This window comes from Trichechus manatus, unplaced genomic scaffold (assembly GCF_000243295.1).
Source record: "Trichechus manatus latirostris isolate Lorelei unplaced genomic scaffold, TriManLat1.0 scaffold00025, whole genome shotgun sequence".
Lineage (NCBI taxonomy): Eukaryota > Metazoa > Chordata > Mammalia > Sirenia > Trichechidae > Trichechus > Trichechus manatus.
Genome location: NW_004443961.1, coordinates 5,391,726 through 5,409,533, shown reverse-complemented (window position 1 = coordinate 5,409,533; position 17,808 = coordinate 5,391,726). Strand labels below are relative to the sequence as shown.

Sequence of the window (17,808 nt, the reverse complement as noted above, 5' to 3'; positions counted from 1 at the left end):
CTCTCAATCTACCTGAATGTGAATTTGTATAATGTGAGAGGTGGTAGAGATTCGTTGGTAGTGAGCTCTTTGAATGATTTTGAGTCGTGTATTTTGAACTCATTGATTGGAAGCAAATGCCGATAAACACAGGGTAGTTTTATTAATGCTTGTTTGAGCTAATGAAGGAAGATGGATTCTGTTGAGGTTTCTTTCATTATCCTTCAGCCGCCTTGCTGCTAGCACGGGAAAATTCACTTAGCAAGTCTGTCTGCTTGGGTGAGGACACTCATGACACCCAGACATGCCCTCGCTTGCCGGGTTATAAAGGAGCCCCACAGGCCTTGCCAGCCCTCATGGTGCTGTGTCAGTGTGCTGTCCTCGGGGGGACCTGCCTCTGCTGTCCCTGCCTCTGCTATCCTCGCCTCTGCTATCCTCACGTGGGACCTGCCTCTGCCATCTCTCCTTCTGCTGTCCCTGCCTCTGCTATCCTCACATGGGACCTGCCTCTGCCATCCCTCCTCCTGCTGTCCCTGCCTCTGCTATCCTTACGTGGGACCTGCCTCTGCCATCCCTCCTTCTGCTGTCCCTCCTCTGCCATCCCTGCCTCTCTTCCCTTGGGACCCTCCAGAGGGGAGAGAAAACTGTGGCACAGAGTTTAACCAGCACCCCTTTGCTAGAACAAAGCCCAGTCAGGGTTCTGCTTCTGGTGTGGTGGCCACAGTCTCTAGGATCCCACTGGAGGAGATCCTCGCCGGGCCCTCTGTGGGAGGCACTTCTCTTTTTTGTGGCTCTTGTCATTGGAATTCCTAAGAATAAGAAATGCTCACTGAATACCCTTAGGTGAGAGGTGAGGCTACGGGACCAAATGGAAAAAGCAGTGTATGACTTGATTACAGTCCTTTTCTCCATGGAGATGAGAGTGAGCTTTTTCATAGCCATACAGTAAGGGGCATCTCATGTGGAGGTCAGGTTCAAAAGACAGTGGGTAATTAGAGAACACTGGTGGCGCAGTGGTTAAGAGCTCAGCTGCTAACCACAGGGTCAGCAGTTTGAATCCACCAGCCGCTCTTTGGAAATCATATAGGGCAGTTCTGTTCTGTCCTGTAGGTTGCTGTGAGTCCGAGTTGACTCAACAACAAGTTTGGTTTTTTTTGAGCTTCAATTAAGGATGATGGTATGATTTGGGAGTAGATAACAAGGATGATTGAGCAACATGACGGACATAATTGATGTCATTGAATTGTACATATAAAGATTGTTGAAATGTCAAATGGTTTGTTACATACATGTTTACCACAATTAAAAAAAAAGAAAAAAGACCAAAAAAAATCAAACCCGTGGCTGTGGAGTCAATTCCGACTCATAGTGACCCGACTCATAGAACTGCCCCATAGGATTTCCAAGGAGCAGTTGGTGGATTCGCTTAACCACTGTGTCACTAGGGCCCCGAATATCACACATGGTCGACATTATCCATGAAAATCCTTTAAAAAGCCAGTAAATCCCTGTATACAATGTGGCTTTGTGTATATAGCCCTGTGGAGTAATTCTTACGGACACAGCTGTTTGAGCTCTGCAGTGTTAGCCCTAAAAAATCTGGGAATTCCAACCATTTTACCTTAAAGATAATGATTAAGTCCTTATTGGTATTTGCAGGGATGAATGGAAAATTTTTAAATGTTCTTTCTTGCCTGCAGGGTTTACTTCTTTTGGTTTTAATATTAAGCCTTTATATTCTCTACACACGTTAGTAGGTAGGTTTGCTGTTTCTCGTCATCTGTAGATTAGGTTCTACCTAAAGTCAGCTGAGCTATAAACTGGACCCCCCCCCCCAGTAAAGAAAATTATAGACAGTGAATGAACCCTATTGAAGCCCATGAAAAATGACTAGAATGTAGGACATTTCTATTCTGTCCCATGATCATATGGAAGGGGACAAAATGAACCCTGGAAACTTACTTTTTCTTTTAATTTTATTGTGCTTTAGGTGAAAGTTTACAGCTCAAGTTAGTTTCTCATTTAAAAATTTATACACATACTGTTTTGTGACATCAGCTACAGTCCCCGCAATGTGTCAGTACCCTCCCCCTTTCCCTTTGCATGCTGGCTTCTCTGTGTCTGTTCGTCCAGCTTTCTTGTCTCTTCTGCCTTCTAGTCTTTGTTTCTGCACAGGTGTTGCCCATTTGGTCTCATATACTTGATTGAACTAAGAAGCATGTTCCTCACGTGTGTTATTGTTTATTTTATAGGCCTGTGTACTCCTTGGCTGAAAGGTAGACTTTAGGAGTGGCTTCAGTTCTGAGTTAGCAGGGTGTCCAGGGGCTTCCTCCAGTCTCTGTCAGACCAGTAAGTCTGGTCTTTTTTTGTGAATTTGAATTTTGTTCTACATTTTTCTCCTGCTTTGTTCGTGACTCTATTATGATCCCTGTCAGAGCAGTCTGTGGTGGTAACCAGGCACCATCTAGTTCTTTGGGCTTAGGCTGGTGGAGACTGTGATTCGTGTTGTCCTTTAGTCCTTTGGGCTAATATTTTCCTTGTGTTTTTGGTGTTCTTCATTCTCCTTTGCTCCGGATGGGATGGGACCAATAGATGTATCGTAGATGGCCATTCACAAGCTTTTAAGACATCAGATGCTACTCACCAGAGCAGGATGTAGAACATTTTCTTTATGAACTGTGTTATGCCATTTGACCTAGATGTCCCCGAGACCATCATCCCCAGCCCTCAGCCTCAGCAACTTAGTCCCTCAAGGTGTTTGGATGTGTCTAGGAAACTTCTCTGACTTTGCCTCGGTCTGGTTGTGCTGACTTCCCCTATATTGTGTGTTGTCTTTCCCTTCACCAGAGTTGACAGTTGTCTACTATCTAGTTAGTGATCTCCCCTCCCCACCTTCGTAACCATCAAAAAATGTTTTTTTCTGTATGTAAACCTTTTTTTGAGTTTTTATAATAGTGATCTCGTACTGTATTTGTCCTTTTGTGATTGATTTATTTCACTCAGCATAATGCCCTCCAGATTCATCCATGTTGTGAGATGTTTTGTAGATTTATCATTGTTCTTTATTGTTGCGTAGTATTCCGTTGTGTATATGTATCGTAATTTGTTTATCCATTCATCCATTAGGTTTATTGTGAATAGTGCTGTAGTGAGCATGGGTGTGCATATGTCTATTTGTGTGATGGCTCTTATTTCTCTAGGGTATATTCCTAGAGTGAGATTGCTGACTCGTATGGTATTTCTATGTCTAGCTTTTTAAGGAAGTGCTATGTCGTTTTCCACAGTAGTTGCACCATTTTACATTCCCACCAGCAGTGCATAAGAGTCCCGATCTCCCCACAGCCTCTCCAACATTTATTATTTTCTGTTTTGTTGGTTAGTGCCAGTAGTGTCAGAGTGAGATGGTCTCTCGTTGTAGTTTTGATTTGCATTTCTCTAATGGCTAATGATCACGAGCATTTCTTCATGTGTGTGCTAGATGCCTGAATGTCTTCTTTGGTGAAGTGTATGTTTTTATCATTGGCTCATTTTTAAAATTGAATTATTTTTCTTTTTGTTGTTCATTGGTCCATTTTTAAAATTGAATTGTCTTTTTGTTGTTGAGGTGTTGAAATATTTTGTAGATTTTAGAGATTAGACTGTTCTCGGATATGTCATAGCAAAAAATTTTTTCCCATTCTGTAGGTTCTCTTTTTACTCCCTTGGTGAAGTCTTTTGATGAGCATAAATGTTTAATTTTTAGGAGCTCCCAGTTATCTGGTTTATCTTCTGGTGTCTGTGCATTGTTAGTTATGGTTTGTATTGTATTTATGTCATGTATTAGGGCTCCTAGGGTTGTCCCTGTTTTTTTCTTCGTGATGTTTATTGTTTTAGGTTTTGTATTTAGGTCTTTGATCCATTTTGAGTTAGTTTTGGTCTACGGCCTGTTTCATTTTTTACAGACGCACTTCTGGTTATGCCAGCACCATTTGTTAAAGAGACTGCCTTTTCCCCGTCTAGTGAACTTTGGCCTTTTGTCAAAGATCAACTGCCTGTAGATGGATGGATTTACGTCTGAGTTATCAATTCTGTTCCGTTGGTCTGTGTGTCTGTTGTTATACCAGTACCAGACTGTTTCGACTACTATGACTGTGTAGTAGGTTCTAAGATCAGGTAGTGTGAGGCCTCCTAACTTTGTTCTTCTTCTTCAGTAATGGTTTACTTATTTGGGACCTCTTCCCTTTCAACATAAAGTTGGTGATTAGTTTCTCTGTCTTGTTAAGGAATGCTGTTGGAATTTGGATTGGGATTGCATTATATCTGTAGATTATTTTGGGTAGTACTGACATTTTCACAATGTTGAATCTTCCTATCCATGAGCATGGTATGTTTTTCCATTTATGTAGGTCTCTTTTGGTTTCTTTCAGTAGTGTTTGTAGTTTTCTTTGTGTAGGTCTGTTATGTTCCTGCTTAGATTTATCCCTGAGTATTTTATCTTCTTGGGAGCTATTGTAAATGATACTGATTTGGTGATTTCCTTTTCAAAGTTCTCTTTGGTTTGTGAAGAGGAATCCAACTGATTTTTATATCTTAATCTTATATCCTGCTACTTTGCTGAAATCTTCTGTTAGTTCCAGTAGCTCTCTTGTGGATTCTCTGGGGTTTTCTATGTATAGGATCTTACCATCTGCGAACAGGGATCGTTTATATCTTCCTTACCAATTTAGATGCCCTTTATTTCTTTTTCTTGCCTTACTGCTCTAGTTAGGATTTCAAGCATGATGTTGAGGAAACTTTCTCTGTGGAAATTAAAAATGCCTTCAAAGCATGAAAATCTTGGAAACCAGAAGAAAGAGGATTAAAGTATATTATCTTCTAAATTACATTTTATTAGGAAAGCTTTTTAGAGAGAAGACTGCCTCTTGAAATACTTTAAAAACCTCATTTAATTTTAATGTGAGCTGGCTCTGCTGCCCTTGGATGCTGTGTTATCTCTTCATAGCTTTTTTGTTTATGTGGAGTCGTATTAAAGAGCGTGGCTTGTGAATGGAGAGAGACCATTGTTCTTGGGTAGTGGAGAATGGAACCACAGTGCATACTTCAGAGAGCTTTTCTCTCAGTCCTTGGGAATTGACTAAATATATTTCCTAGAAAGCAGTTAAGTTCCTGTCAAGTGATCGGTTAACAGGTTCCCTGGAGTTTGTCTTTGCGAGGGTGTCATGGTTGTATTGATTGCACACAAACCGAAACTGGACTACAAGTAGGAGTAGGTCAGAACGGGGGGAAACTCTCAGAGAGAAATAGCTCAAATACAACATTTAAGACAGAAATAGGATTAGAAGGGTGCTTGACAGTGGCATCCCAAACCTTGTCATTTTCTGGCCACTCCCTCTCTTCTTCCTCTGTTCTGTGATGCCCGTTTCATCCATCACCATCACCAGCCCTCCTCCAGAAGGTGTGTGGGGGCAGCAGAGATGGGGCTTGTTGATTTGGAGAAGAGGGAGCATTTGAATGTGGAAACGAGAGCTTGAACTGAGGCTAGGGGTCACTTTGGGCTCATGTTGTTAGTAGCTAGCTCAAGAATGACAGTCCCCAGAGCTTATCGCAGGGAGCTTTTTTGACCTAAAAGACTCTGGACTAATCAATCTCGTCACCCTTCCACTGGAGAGGAAGCTCATTACTTGGCAGAGTATTTGAAACTGTTCTTATGAGCCAAGTTTTAAATATTGTGATGTGTTAGGAGCAAGAGGGGCAGGCAGGGTGACACATTGTGTTTTGCTAACTCACTGCCTTCAGCCCTAGGGTGCTTTGCCAAATTGTGTGCTCAGAGTATGCAAATGTAGGATCTTTGACCTAAAACCAGTGCTGTTTTGTTGGCGATTACCCTGGATGGGGTAGTGTAGACATGAAAATCCTTTAAACTCTACATGGTAGAGTTATATGCCAGGGTATAAATATTTCCTTAATTTTTCATTTCGATCTCAAAATCTTTTCATATGTCTATTCTTCTCTACTTACTGACCTTTGGGTCTGGGAATGGTGAGAAGGAAAAGAAGGGGAGCAGGGTTTGGATCCTTGTTTCTCAGAGTGGCTCTCTCAGAACCCCTGAGGGATCTGTGGACATGTTCTGTAAGTCCTGTGTATCCTGTTTGAATTTTGTTACATTTAAAAAGTTAACACAAGCATATTTAGGATTTTCTGGATACCTGCCTTGAGGCCAAGCCACTCACCCTAATTGCCCACGTGTAGATTTTTAAAATTTTTTTTATTGTGCTGTAGGTGAAAGTTTACAGAGCAAATTAGTTTACCATTCGGTAGTTAATACATAAAGTTACGTTCCCCTGAATGTGTCAGCAATCTCCCCATTTCTGCCCTGGGTCCCCGTTACCTTGCATATGGGTTTTCTGCCCCTTCCTGCCTTCTCTTCTTTGCTTTTGGGCATTTGTTGTCCTTCTGATCTCATATAATTGACTGTTCTCAGGAACACGTTCCTCTTGGTGTCCTTGTTTATGTTGTGGGCCTGTTGTTCAGCTGGGAGGTGGCCTCCGGGAACGGCTTCATTTCCAGGTCTTAGGGGTCTCAGGTCCATAGTCTTGGGGGCCTACGTTGACATTTGTGGTTGTGATTGTGTTGACACTAGTTAACTCATCATCTAAGGTGACAGCTTTCTTTGTTGTGCAGCTCTTCTGCCTATGCATGTCCACAGGCAGTCTGGAAGGTACATCTGAGTGCAGGTTGAAATCAGTCCAACATCTTGGCGCATTATAAAAGCTTTATGAGCGAAAGTTGAGTTTTACTGAAATGGGCCTCATACGCATGCAAAAGCTGGACAGTGAGTAAGGAAGACCGAAGAAGAACTGATGCCTTTGAATTATGGTGTTGGTGAAGAATATTGAATATACCATGGACTGCCAGGAGAATGAACAAATCTATCTTGGAAGAAGTACAACTAGAATGCTCCTTGGAGGCAAGGATGGAGAGACTTTGTTTCACGTATTTTGGACACGTTGTCAGGAGGGACCAGTCCCTGGAGAGGGACTTCGTGCTTGGTGGAGTGGAGGGGAGGAGGACGTGCAACAAGATGGATTGACACAGTGGCTGCCACAGTGGACTGAAGCATAGCGATGACTGTGAAGATGGCACAGGACTGGGCAGTGTTTCCTTCTGTTGCACATGGGTTGCTATGAATCAGAACCCACTCAAGGGCACTTAACAACTACGGGCTGAAAAAGCTTCCCTGTGGTTATCAGTGAGCAGCCCTGGTGGTGCAGTGGTTAAAGTGCTTGGCTGCTAACTGAAAGGTTGGTAGTTTGAACCCACCAGCTTCTCCACAAGAGAAAGATGTTTCCGTCTGCTTTCATAAAGATTTACAGCCTTGAAAACCCTATGGAGCAGTTCTGCTTTGTCCTGTAGGGTCACTATGAGTCGGAATGGACTGGATGGCAGTGGGTTTGTTTGGTTTTGGGTTATTGGTGAACGCCTTGATGCCATGCAGCTGGGCAGTTACGTGGGGTCTGCTGTGCAGTGTTCACTATGTCAGGGTGCTGGTAGGATCGGAAGGAAAGTAGTGTAATGGTTTGGCTGGCGTGTTCAGCTTCCTTTTCTTCTACTGCCTTCCACTGCCTGTCAGAAAAGGCACCATCCTGGCAGATTGGAGGCACATGTTATTGGGGAACGGATTTGTGATGGAAGACCTCTGTAATTAAGGCATTGGCAAGTGGTAGAACATGCTGATACGTTTCTTCATGGTCTGTTAGAATAATACTTGTAAAAATAAAGGCAGTTAAAAACACCTCACTGCGAGTAGTCTGTATCTGTAATTTTTCTCTTTTTGTGTTTTAGATTAACTTCATCTACCTTGCCAAAAGCACGAAAAAGACCTTGGTAGCTTTAACTTTGGTATGTGGCATTACCTTCCTCCTCGTCTGCAGTGGGACTTTTTTCCCATACAGCTCCGATCCTGCTAGTCCAAAGCCAAAGAGGGTGTTCCTGCAGGTAAGAACGCCTTTGCGTGACTTCTTTGAGAGTTGGGAGAGGAAAGCATCGTGTGTTCGAGCTTCACGAATCAACAGGAAACCCAGCTGGCTTTTCTCTGTTGACCTATTTCCTAAGACCCGCCTGTTCTGTGTGTGTCAGTGCGGAAAGGCCAAGACTGGCCGTCAGGAGGCGTTCTTGTCAGCCAGGCATTCATTTCCCAGGATACTGACTCGGAAGTGGCCACTGGGTTTATTACCACCCGTGTTATAGAAATGCACCTGCTTGGAAAAACAAGTGCAAGGAGGCATCATGCAGTAGTGGCTTTTTAGAAATGCAGGTTGTAAAAATGTCTGCAGGCTGAGTGGAAAACCTTAAACTCCCAACTAAGTAGGACAGGTAGAGTACAGTGAAACGTTGGTAAAATTGATCTTAGCTAACATAGTGAAAACATAGGAATTTAGAAAGGGATTACCAAAATGAGATCTAGAACTTTCTCCAGGTTTCAGATTTCTCTCCAGGCTTTTTGCAGGAAAGCAGCAGAAAGGACCCGTTGCCTTATTGGTAGTCATTGTCACAGGTGGGCGGGATGGTGTGGCCGACAGAAATGCCGAAGGGAGCACGGTCTAGATAACTGGTCCTTGCGGAATTCATCCTAATGCCTGAACGGAAGTACCAGAGAGGGCCGGCTTTTCCTGGTTATAGCCCTGGACGACATCTTATGTGACAGATTGGACAATTGGGCGAGCCTTTAGTGAAGCACAGCTAGTTTATAGGAAGTGCAAGATGTTTTCAGTGACTGGTTAATTTTTAAAATTATGTCAGGAGATTTTTAGTTTTAAAAAGTCCTGTTCTTCTGATGTGTTTTGGGTTGCCTCCTTCCCCTCGGCCAAGAGTTGGCAAACTTTTCCTGTAAAGGGCCAGATGGTAAATATTTTAGGCTTTGCAGACCACGCGGTCTGTCTCTGTTGCCGCCGCTCTGTTTTTACAGTGAAAGCAGCCCCAGATAACACGTAAACGAATGAGTGTGACTGTGTTCCAAGAAAAGTTTATTTATAAAAATAGACAGGGGCCAAACCTAGCTTGTGGGCTGTAGTTTGTTGACCCTTGCCCTATGCAATTACTTTTCTTTTTTCTGTTTGATATTCTTCAGGCTGGTTTCTGCTGTTAGTAAAGTTATTCCAAACGGAACACTGTACTTCGTAGAATTCTGTTCGGCACAAGTCTGTCATCTAGTGGTGATCTCTGTGCACGTGAATTAGCTTCATTTACCACATGTTGAAAGGGGAATGTGTGTGTGTGTGTGTTTAGGATTTTTTTTTAAATCCTCATCTAAAAAGAATTCTACTGTTCATGTCTTTAAAATATGAAATATTGTTTTTCTGTGAAATTTAAATATATAAATATAGTTGTAAGAAATAATAAAATGAACCTTTTGTATAGCCATTATCCAGTTTAAAAGAAAGACCATCAGCAGTACCTTAGAAACCCGAGTGTGTCCTCCATCCCAACTCTTTGTACACCCTTCCCTCCCCCAAAGAAGTACTCACTATCTTGAAGTTTGGGTCAGTCATACCTTATGTTTATTTTACCACATATGTGTCCTCTACGACATTGTATAGTTTTGCCTGTTTTTGAACTTGTTACAGCCAGAAGTACCCATTTGACTTTTCGCTCACCAGTATGTGGGAATCATCCATGTTGACTTGTGTTGCTGTAGTTGATTATTTTCACTGCCTAACAGACTTGGGTTGTAGGATGGTGCTCATCTACTGTAAATGCACACTTGGGCCGTTGCTAGTTCCTTACTAGATGGACAGTTCTGGATCAGCATTCGTGCACTTGCTGAGAGTTTCTCTAGCTGTGTCCTCAGGAGGGGCACTGCTGGCCTGAAGAGGATGTGACGTAACTTGGTGAAGTGACTGTGCCAGCATACACTCCCGCCAGCAGGGCCTCAGCCTCCCTGTTGCCCTGTACCCACACCGTTTCTGGGTGTTGTCAGACTCACTCATTTTCCATAATCTGGGGTGGGGAGGTGGGCAAAATGGTTGAAACGGCAGTTTTTTCCAGTCAGTCGTGTTCTTTTTAGCATATCACTAGAACATTTCATGACTTGGATGGAAATGTGGTTAAACGGGACTCCGGAATATGGATCAATGGGTTCGATTATACTGGAATGTCTCACGTCACACCGCACATCCCCGAGATCAACGATACCATCCGAGCTCACTGTGAGGAGACAGCGCCCCTCTGTGGTTTCCCGTGGTACCTTCCGGTGCACTTCCTGATCAAGTTGGTTCATTGGTTTTCTGCTTTATTTGAGGCTTAGTCTGTTCTCAAGTCCTGTCACTGTATCAGTACTTTATTATCTAAACTGTTAACAGGAAGTTAGGTGCCGTTGGTAGTATTTTTTTTGATAACTACCAAAGTTTTATTTCTCTAGTGGGATAAAGCACTCAGTAGAGTACTTTTGCGTTTTCAAATTTACAAAGTCTTTCCTCTGGAAACTGCAGTCCTGAGAAAGGGTGGCATTCCTGACTATCTAATAGACATAAGTTAAGGATTAATCTGCAGTTGTTTGTTTTATATCTGGGATATTTTTATGGTGTAGTAGTGAAGGATTGCTGAGCCGAAAGGTTGGTTGTTTGAACCCACCCAGGGGCTCCTCGGGAGAAAGACCTGGCCATCTGCCTCTGTAAAGATTATAGTCTAGAAAACCCTAAGGTGCAGTTCTACTCTGTCACATGGGGTGGGGTCACTATGAGTCGGAATCGACTCGATGGCACCTGACAACAACAGCAGCAGTTGAATCAAGATCACCTAGTTAATTAACACCTTTGTTCTTAACTTTGGCAAAGTTTTCTTACACACTAACCTCAGCTTCAGAGGAATAAGTTGGCATTGTTTGTCATACCCAAAAATATATTTCTATTTTACAAACACTCCATGAGTGATAGATAGCTATAAGCTAATAAGGCATCCTAAATATTGAAGCTACCTTTCCAAATAGGAAAAACTGGTATCTTCCTGCTTCGGAAGTTTCTCCAAGAAACCGTGCTCATTTCAGACTTATATCTAAAGAACAGACTCCCTGGGATTCTGTAAGGTTGACCTTTGAAGCAACAGGTAAGTCATATGACAGCTTTTTTTCTCTCCTTCACTTTTAAGTTTTTTTTATAAGTTACATGTATTTTTTTTCCCCTCAAAATTTATTACAGTGACCAGCAACTTAGGAGGAGCTTAACAGTGTTTTTCAAAGTGGGTGCAGGTGAGGCTGGCTATGATTTTTAAAGAGCCTTATTAAAAAACGTGCAGCGTCAGGCCTTGGCTGCTTGTCAGGCCTTGGCTCATTGTCAGGCAGGTTCATAACTGCATTTGGTCTGGCACTGGTAGACATCATGGCTTTGGTTACCTTTCTTGGCACACTTTATGACACTAAAACCTTCCTCTGTTTTCTGAATGAATTTGTGTAATATTGACATTATATCTCTTTCTTAAATGTTTGGTAAAATTCACTGTGAAGCCATCTTAGCCTGGAATTTGCTTTGTGGGGAATATTAAAATTGCCGTATGACATATAACAGATATAGGGCGATCTAGATTTTGTATTTATTGGTGTGACAGTTTTGGTAAGTGTTCTTCAAGGAATTTGTCCATTTTTCTGAGTTTTCAAATTTATTGGCATATAGTTCTTCATAATAGACTTCTGTTGTCTTTTTAATATCTATAGCATCTGTTGTGATGTCCCCTCTTTCATTCCTAATATTGGTGATTTGTGTTTTTACTTTTTTTTAGTCTTGCTTAAGGTTTATCAACTGTATTGATCTTCCCAAAGAACCAGCTGTTGACTTTATATTTTTTCCTCTTTGTATCATTAATTTCGGTTCTTATTTTTATTTCATTCCTTTTACTTATTTGAGATTCCATTTGATGTTCTTTTTCTAGCTTCTTAAGGTGGACTTTACCTATTTTTAAGTTGTTATATCGGCAGTTTGGGTAGGATGACTGTATGTCACCCCTTTTACTGTTAAGTTGTTTTGGCTGATAAATTACATGACTTCTTTTTAGGGTGCGGGTCTCAGGAGATCAGTAGTGGGTTTTTTTTTTTTGTTTGTGTTGTGGGAGTTTCCCCTTTAATCTGAAATCCAAACTTCTGTTTAAGCCTGGAGCTTATTGGATGATTTTAGAGTTGAAGTTGAAAATAGAACACCAGTAGAAATCTTCTGATTTGAAGCACTTGTAGTCAGGAAGACTGAAAGGCCACTTGTAGGTTGTGATTTCTAGATTATGGAATCACACCTTACATAACCATGGTATAAGTATCAAAACCAGGAAATTAACATTTGTACTGTACTACTAATTAAACTATTGACCTTATTCCATTTCACCAGTGTTCTCCTGATACCCGTTTTTTTTCCAGGATCCAGTCTCGGATCCTTCATTGCATGTAATTGTGGTGTCTCCTTCATCTCTTGGATGCGATTGTTTATTGTTTACGTTTGCCTGGAATACCTTTGCCCATTCCTTTATTTTTGCCCTTTCTGAATCTCTTTGTTTTAAGTATGCTTCTTGAATATAGTATATGATTGGATCTGGCTCTGTAAGCCAAGTTGAAAATCTTTTTCTTTTAATGGATGAGTTAAGTCTATTCACATTTATTTTTATGATTCATATGTTTGGTCTCAACTGTCAATATTTTATAATTACATGGTGGGGTGTGGGGATGGGTTATGTATCTTCCAATTTTTTGGTTAACTTTTGTCTTGCAGGGCCCTAAATTTTCCCCTTTTACTTCGTTGAACCTTCATCCCAAATGGCAAAGGGTGCCTCTCCATTATTTTTTTGCCCTATTTCTCTCTCCCCGAGAAGCTTGGTTTTTTTGAGGACTGCCACTTCAAAGTGTGTGCACTTCTAAGCCTCTTGCCTGTAAACCGTGTTGATTGGACACTTGAGTACTGTTGTTAGACTTGGGGCGGACTCCTGGCCTGCCTTTGCTTGCCACAAGCCCTATAGCGGGAGGTGGGGGGTTAGAGCATGAGAGATTGGCCCCTAGGGATTTTCTACTTGGTTATTTTGAAAATTAGGTATTCTCTGTAAGTTAGGCAGAGGGTGCGGTTTCTGTTTAATTTTTTCTTGGTGTTCTGTATCATTTCTGGATGAAATATTGGGAGACACAGACCTGAGCAGTCGCCACTGTCCTTAGCTTCCTGGGAGCCCCCAGTTGTTTTTTCCTTACGGTTAAATTGTGAGATCCGAGCCGATGTTTCACCCTACTGCTAAAAGGGAAGAACTAGTCAAAAATATTTAAGGTGTTACATATCAACTCTGTCTGAAAACTACAGCTCCATTTGCCATAGTAATCCTACTCAGTAGTATAGCACTTTGCAGTTTTCCAAGGCACCTTCACGTGCTTTTTCTAATATAATGCTCTCAAAAAGTCCCATTTCGCAGGTGAAGAAACTGAGATTCAGAGATTATGTGAATTGGTGATGTCATCTAGCCACTAGGTCCAGCCCTGTCCTCTCACTGTGAAGTCTCTGCCTTTCTGCTCTCCCTCATTCCTTCCCCTCGTTCATGCTCACGGAATCTCAGCTGGTAGCCTCCGTTGGGTTTGTAGTGAGCATCTTTAAAGTGACACATGGCACAAACCTTCCTAGTCTGGCTTAGGTTGGGTGTTCATTGCTCTTCTCGTTGGTACTTTGATTTAACCGTGCTTCTTCTTCTTGTGCAGGACCAAGCCATATGTCACTGTACATCCGAGCTCACACAGGGGCAGTGCTTACCCAGTGGTCTCTGGGCAATGGCACCCCAGTCACAAGTAAAGGAGGGGACTACTTTGTATTTTACTCCCACGGACTCCAGGCCTCTGCGTGGCAGTTCTGGATCGAAGTACAGGTGGGACATTCCCAGCCCTGCCTGTATCACTGAGCAGGTTCTTGGGGTGTTTAGCAAGAGCCTGTGGGGTTCAGCATTCTGACTTCGGGAAATGAGGGAGCTAACTGATTTTCTCTGCCAGGTCTCAGAAGAACAGCCGGAAGGAATGGTCACTGTGGCCATGGCTGCCCACTATTTCTCTGGGGAAGACAAGCGATCCCCCCAGCTGGATGCGCTGAAGGAGAAGTTCCCCGGCTGGACATTTCCCTCCGCCTGGGTGTGCACCTACGACCTCTTCGTGTTTTAATCTGTGGATGCGTTCCAAGTGCGTGCCGAGTGGGGTGCTTCATGGGACCTGGTTTCTCCCTGTGGGATGTGGCTGTTTGTGATTTACGTCAGTGAATTGTGATGTGTTCCCAGAGCTGTGTGGGGTAACACTTCAGGGCCAGGCACTACGAGGGTTATGCTGTGGGCAGCGATGTATACTGACACTTGAAAATGCCGGTATTCTGGCACTTGAGCACATGTGGGTACTATACACATACGTCATTTTGTGTGACTAAGGACAAAAGCCAATAAATCACTTCAGATAACTGTCCCGTCAGGATCGTGGAAGTTGTACAAGGTACTGTCAGGCCATTGTTAGTGAGGAAAATTTTCATTTCCGATTAAAGCCCAAGACCATTTGTTGTGTCAGTGAGTAGTGGTAAAATACTGTGCACTGGGGCCGTGGTTCCCCGAGACCTGCCTCTCAGGTCGTTGGAGGGGAGTGCAGTAAAGACAGGGAAGAGCCGTGGGCCTGTACTGAGAGCGGGACTTCTTCAGCTCTGGAGAGCACGGTGTCTCTGTCCCGAGGCCCAGGACCCCGTGATGTGGGGCTGGGCCCAGCGGTGACTCAGCTGTCCTTCCGACCCGGTCAGTGACTACCCACCATGCTGCTTTCCAGGTGGTTCTTGATGCCTTGTGTCCCTCTGACACATCTGTGTCCCCCTCCACCTGACGAGTTTGAGAAGTGGAACGTTTGTCCGACTGTGTTTTCCTCTGGGTTCTCATGCTCTTTGTTCAGGATACTGTTTGTGTCAGGGCAATCCTGAGAAGGTGGTGCAAGTTCACGTCCTTAACTTCCTTCCTCAGGGCAGTGACTCACCAGCCTGGCTATTCTGGGGTGGGGGTTGAGAGTGGCTGGGCATTTCGTCCATATTTATTCTCTCTTCATTGTTTCGTAGGAGTCTCCTGCTCTCCAAGGTCTGTCCTGTAGGACATAATCTTGTGGCTGCACTGGGTCCTTGTTTGTCTGTTTTCTGGCTGTTTGAACAGACTAGTTTCTTGGTCACTTGCTGGCCATTGGGGCTGGTTTTCCTGGGACTGAGGCTGTGGCTTGTGTGGCCGTAAGACTGCTGCACCTCTGGCCTCCGGTGGTGTCCCGAGGGCCACAGTGGCAGTCCCAGGACCTGGGTGCGTAGGGCCTCCCGGGCGTCTTGGTTTCAGCTGTGGAGGGTTCAGTGAGAGTGGCGGTAAACTCTGCTTCCTTCTTCCCATTAACAAATGGAGAAAGTTGGACACATTTTGAGTTTAGCAAGCACGGGCCAAAAGAACATTTTAAGAAAAAGTCATAGTTTAAAAAAAAGTGAACTAGTCATCTGTGGTGATAGTGGTGATGAGAGGGCCGCTTCCTGAAAGAGCGGTCTGGGTCCGCCCCGGCCACAGGAGCGTCAGTCTGCTGCTTCCTGGAAGAGCGGTCTGGGTCCGCCGTGGCCGGAGGCGCGTGAGTAGGCTGGCAGGAGACTCGACAGTGCGTGTGGTGTGCCATCTCGGTCGTGCTCCTAGCACCTGCCTGGTCTGGGACCCCGCACGAGCCATCCTGCCCACGCTGCCGGCCCGTGTGGCTGACTGGGACAGGCGTCGGCTCCTGCACCTGGAGCTGTTGCTTTTCCTGGACTCAGGCGAAATCACTTGTCACCAAACTCACATGCCTCACAGGTCAAGCTCTAGCCAGATTGCTCTGTCAGGCCAGGTCGTTGTTTGGTCAGTTGGTATGTAAGGTTTGCAGTGTTCATTACGGCCTGTGTAGAATCACAGTTGTGGAGGAAAAGTTAGAAACAGTAATATCTCAGTGAGTTTCGAAATACGAGCATTATTTTTTGTTCCTGTGGTTAATTTGAAGTAGATTACTGAAAATTATTTATGGAAAAAAAGCAAAATCTCAGATGTTGAGGACATTGTATAGAAAACCGATTGTTCCCTGTGATTTTTCCCTTTGCTGAGGGTGCTCTTAACCCTTTTCAGTAATGATCGTGGTCTTCTTTCGGCCTTTGGGTTGTTTCTCTGTGCGAACAATTCTCCTTCCCTTTGGTTTTCTTTAGCATAAGAGGCTTCAGTGTGTGCAGAGTCACTGGCAGGCTGCTCTCTAGTCTCAGGGTGTGCTTAGTGTTCTGGAAGGTGGCTTTAGTATCAGTAATGGCCAAGTGATCAGACATGACATCTGAGGCTCCGTGGTAAGCACGCTGTTCTGTGCCATCCGTAGCCTCTGAGATGAAAGAGCCTGTTGGTTTTTTGTTAAAGGATATCTGCATCTCATTCTAAAAGGATGTTTTCTAACTGTAGCAAACTTACGATAGCATTATTTTCTACAGAATTTAACTGTAATTAGCATAGTACTGCGTATTCAGGGCAAGTGTGAAGAATTGCAATTTCAAAGTAATTCTTTCTTAAAATCCACACTGCATCTGACCTGAGAATGAATGTCGCATGAGCACCTCTGTTTCCAGTTTAGCAGATGGAAATAAGCACGCAGGGTTCCCCGAGACGTTACCACTGGGGGGCATGAGCCCGTCTGCTGGCTCAGGAAGCCTCAGCTGGAGGAAGAATGATGTCTGTCTGTCCATTTCTTTTCACTGGTTTGTAGACTCGTCGAGGATTGTTGCCTTACAATGTTACTGAAGTAACTGGTTGGTGTCTTTGAACAGAAAGCAGGTCTTTGTAACTGCTCATGGTCCTCTGTATCCCCATATTTCAAGTCCACAGAGCCTTTTAAAGCCTTAAAAAAAAATTGCTATTAGAAGACCTAGATGGCTAATGTGGGTATAACATGCTATTTTAATGAGTGATGTGAGCAAAGAACTCAACAGGGAAATGTTAGTTTACTTCAACTGGAAAGCCTTTTACCTGGAAAGAAATGATAATCTGAATTTCACAGAAATTAGTGACCTATTATTTGGTAAATGTTGAGCTTTATCATATTTAGACATTTTAAATCACCTCCACTGGCAAAGAAAATCGTCCAAGGGCTAATAAAGAAGAATGCTCTTTTATTGGGGCGGGGGGTGGGGAGTCGGAGGGAAGAAGACATTGCCTTTCAGCAGGAGAGTGACCTGCTTATTCTCATCTCCACATAAGGAAAAGGTGCGCCACTCACCAAATCAGAGTACCCACTTGTGGGTTTGAAGCTCTCTGTGCAAGTTATTTGTCTGACTTTCCTCAGAAAATTCAGTACGAGGTGAAGCAGCCGAACAACTTGTATGTCTAACACGCCTCCCTTTCTCTTTGGTCCAGTAAAGCCAAGATGCTTTTCTGCCTCTCTCTTGTCTGTGTTTAAATGAAATACCTTAGGGAAGTTTTGGGTGTTATCAGTGTTTTTCTTCGATACTACCACTTCCTTATTTGGTTGCCTAAAAAGATAGAACATGTCGATAATTTCTTTTCTCCAGGTTTGCCTTTTTTAAACTGCCATAAATTTTATGATTCTCATAAAATCGTTTTCCAGAATTAATGTTTGTGATGTGCAAATTAAATTTTATTTGGATGAATATAGACACAAAGATTATCAACAAAATACTAGCACACAGAATCCAGCAAAATATAAAAAGGGATTATATACCATAACCAAGTGGGATTGATCCCAGGAAGACAAGGTTGGTTTAACATTAAAAAATCAACCAATGTAATACACCATAATAAAGGACAAAAGCCACAGGATCATCTTAATCGATGTACACACACACA

General features: G+C 43.2%; 1 protein-coding gene across 1 annotated transcript in view; it reads left to right on the top strand.

The window, feature by feature from the left end:
• Positions 1-17,808, top strand: part of ERMP1 (endoplasmic reticulum metallopeptidase 1) — a 53,802-nt gene extending 35,994 nt beyond the window's left edge. Inside the window, exons 11-15 of the mRNA XM_004373482.3 lie at positions 7,801-7,953; positions 10,022-10,224; positions 10,943-11,058; positions 13,664-13,827; positions 13,949-17,808. Coding sequence (XP_004373539.1) covers positions 7,801-7,953; positions 10,022-10,224; positions 10,943-11,058; positions 13,664-13,827; positions 13,949-14,113 — 801 coding nt within the window. The 3' untranslated portion in view covers positions 14,114-17,808. The remainder of the gene's footprint in view (positions 1-7,800; positions 7,954-10,021; positions 10,225-10,942; positions 11,059-13,663; positions 13,828-13,948) is intronic.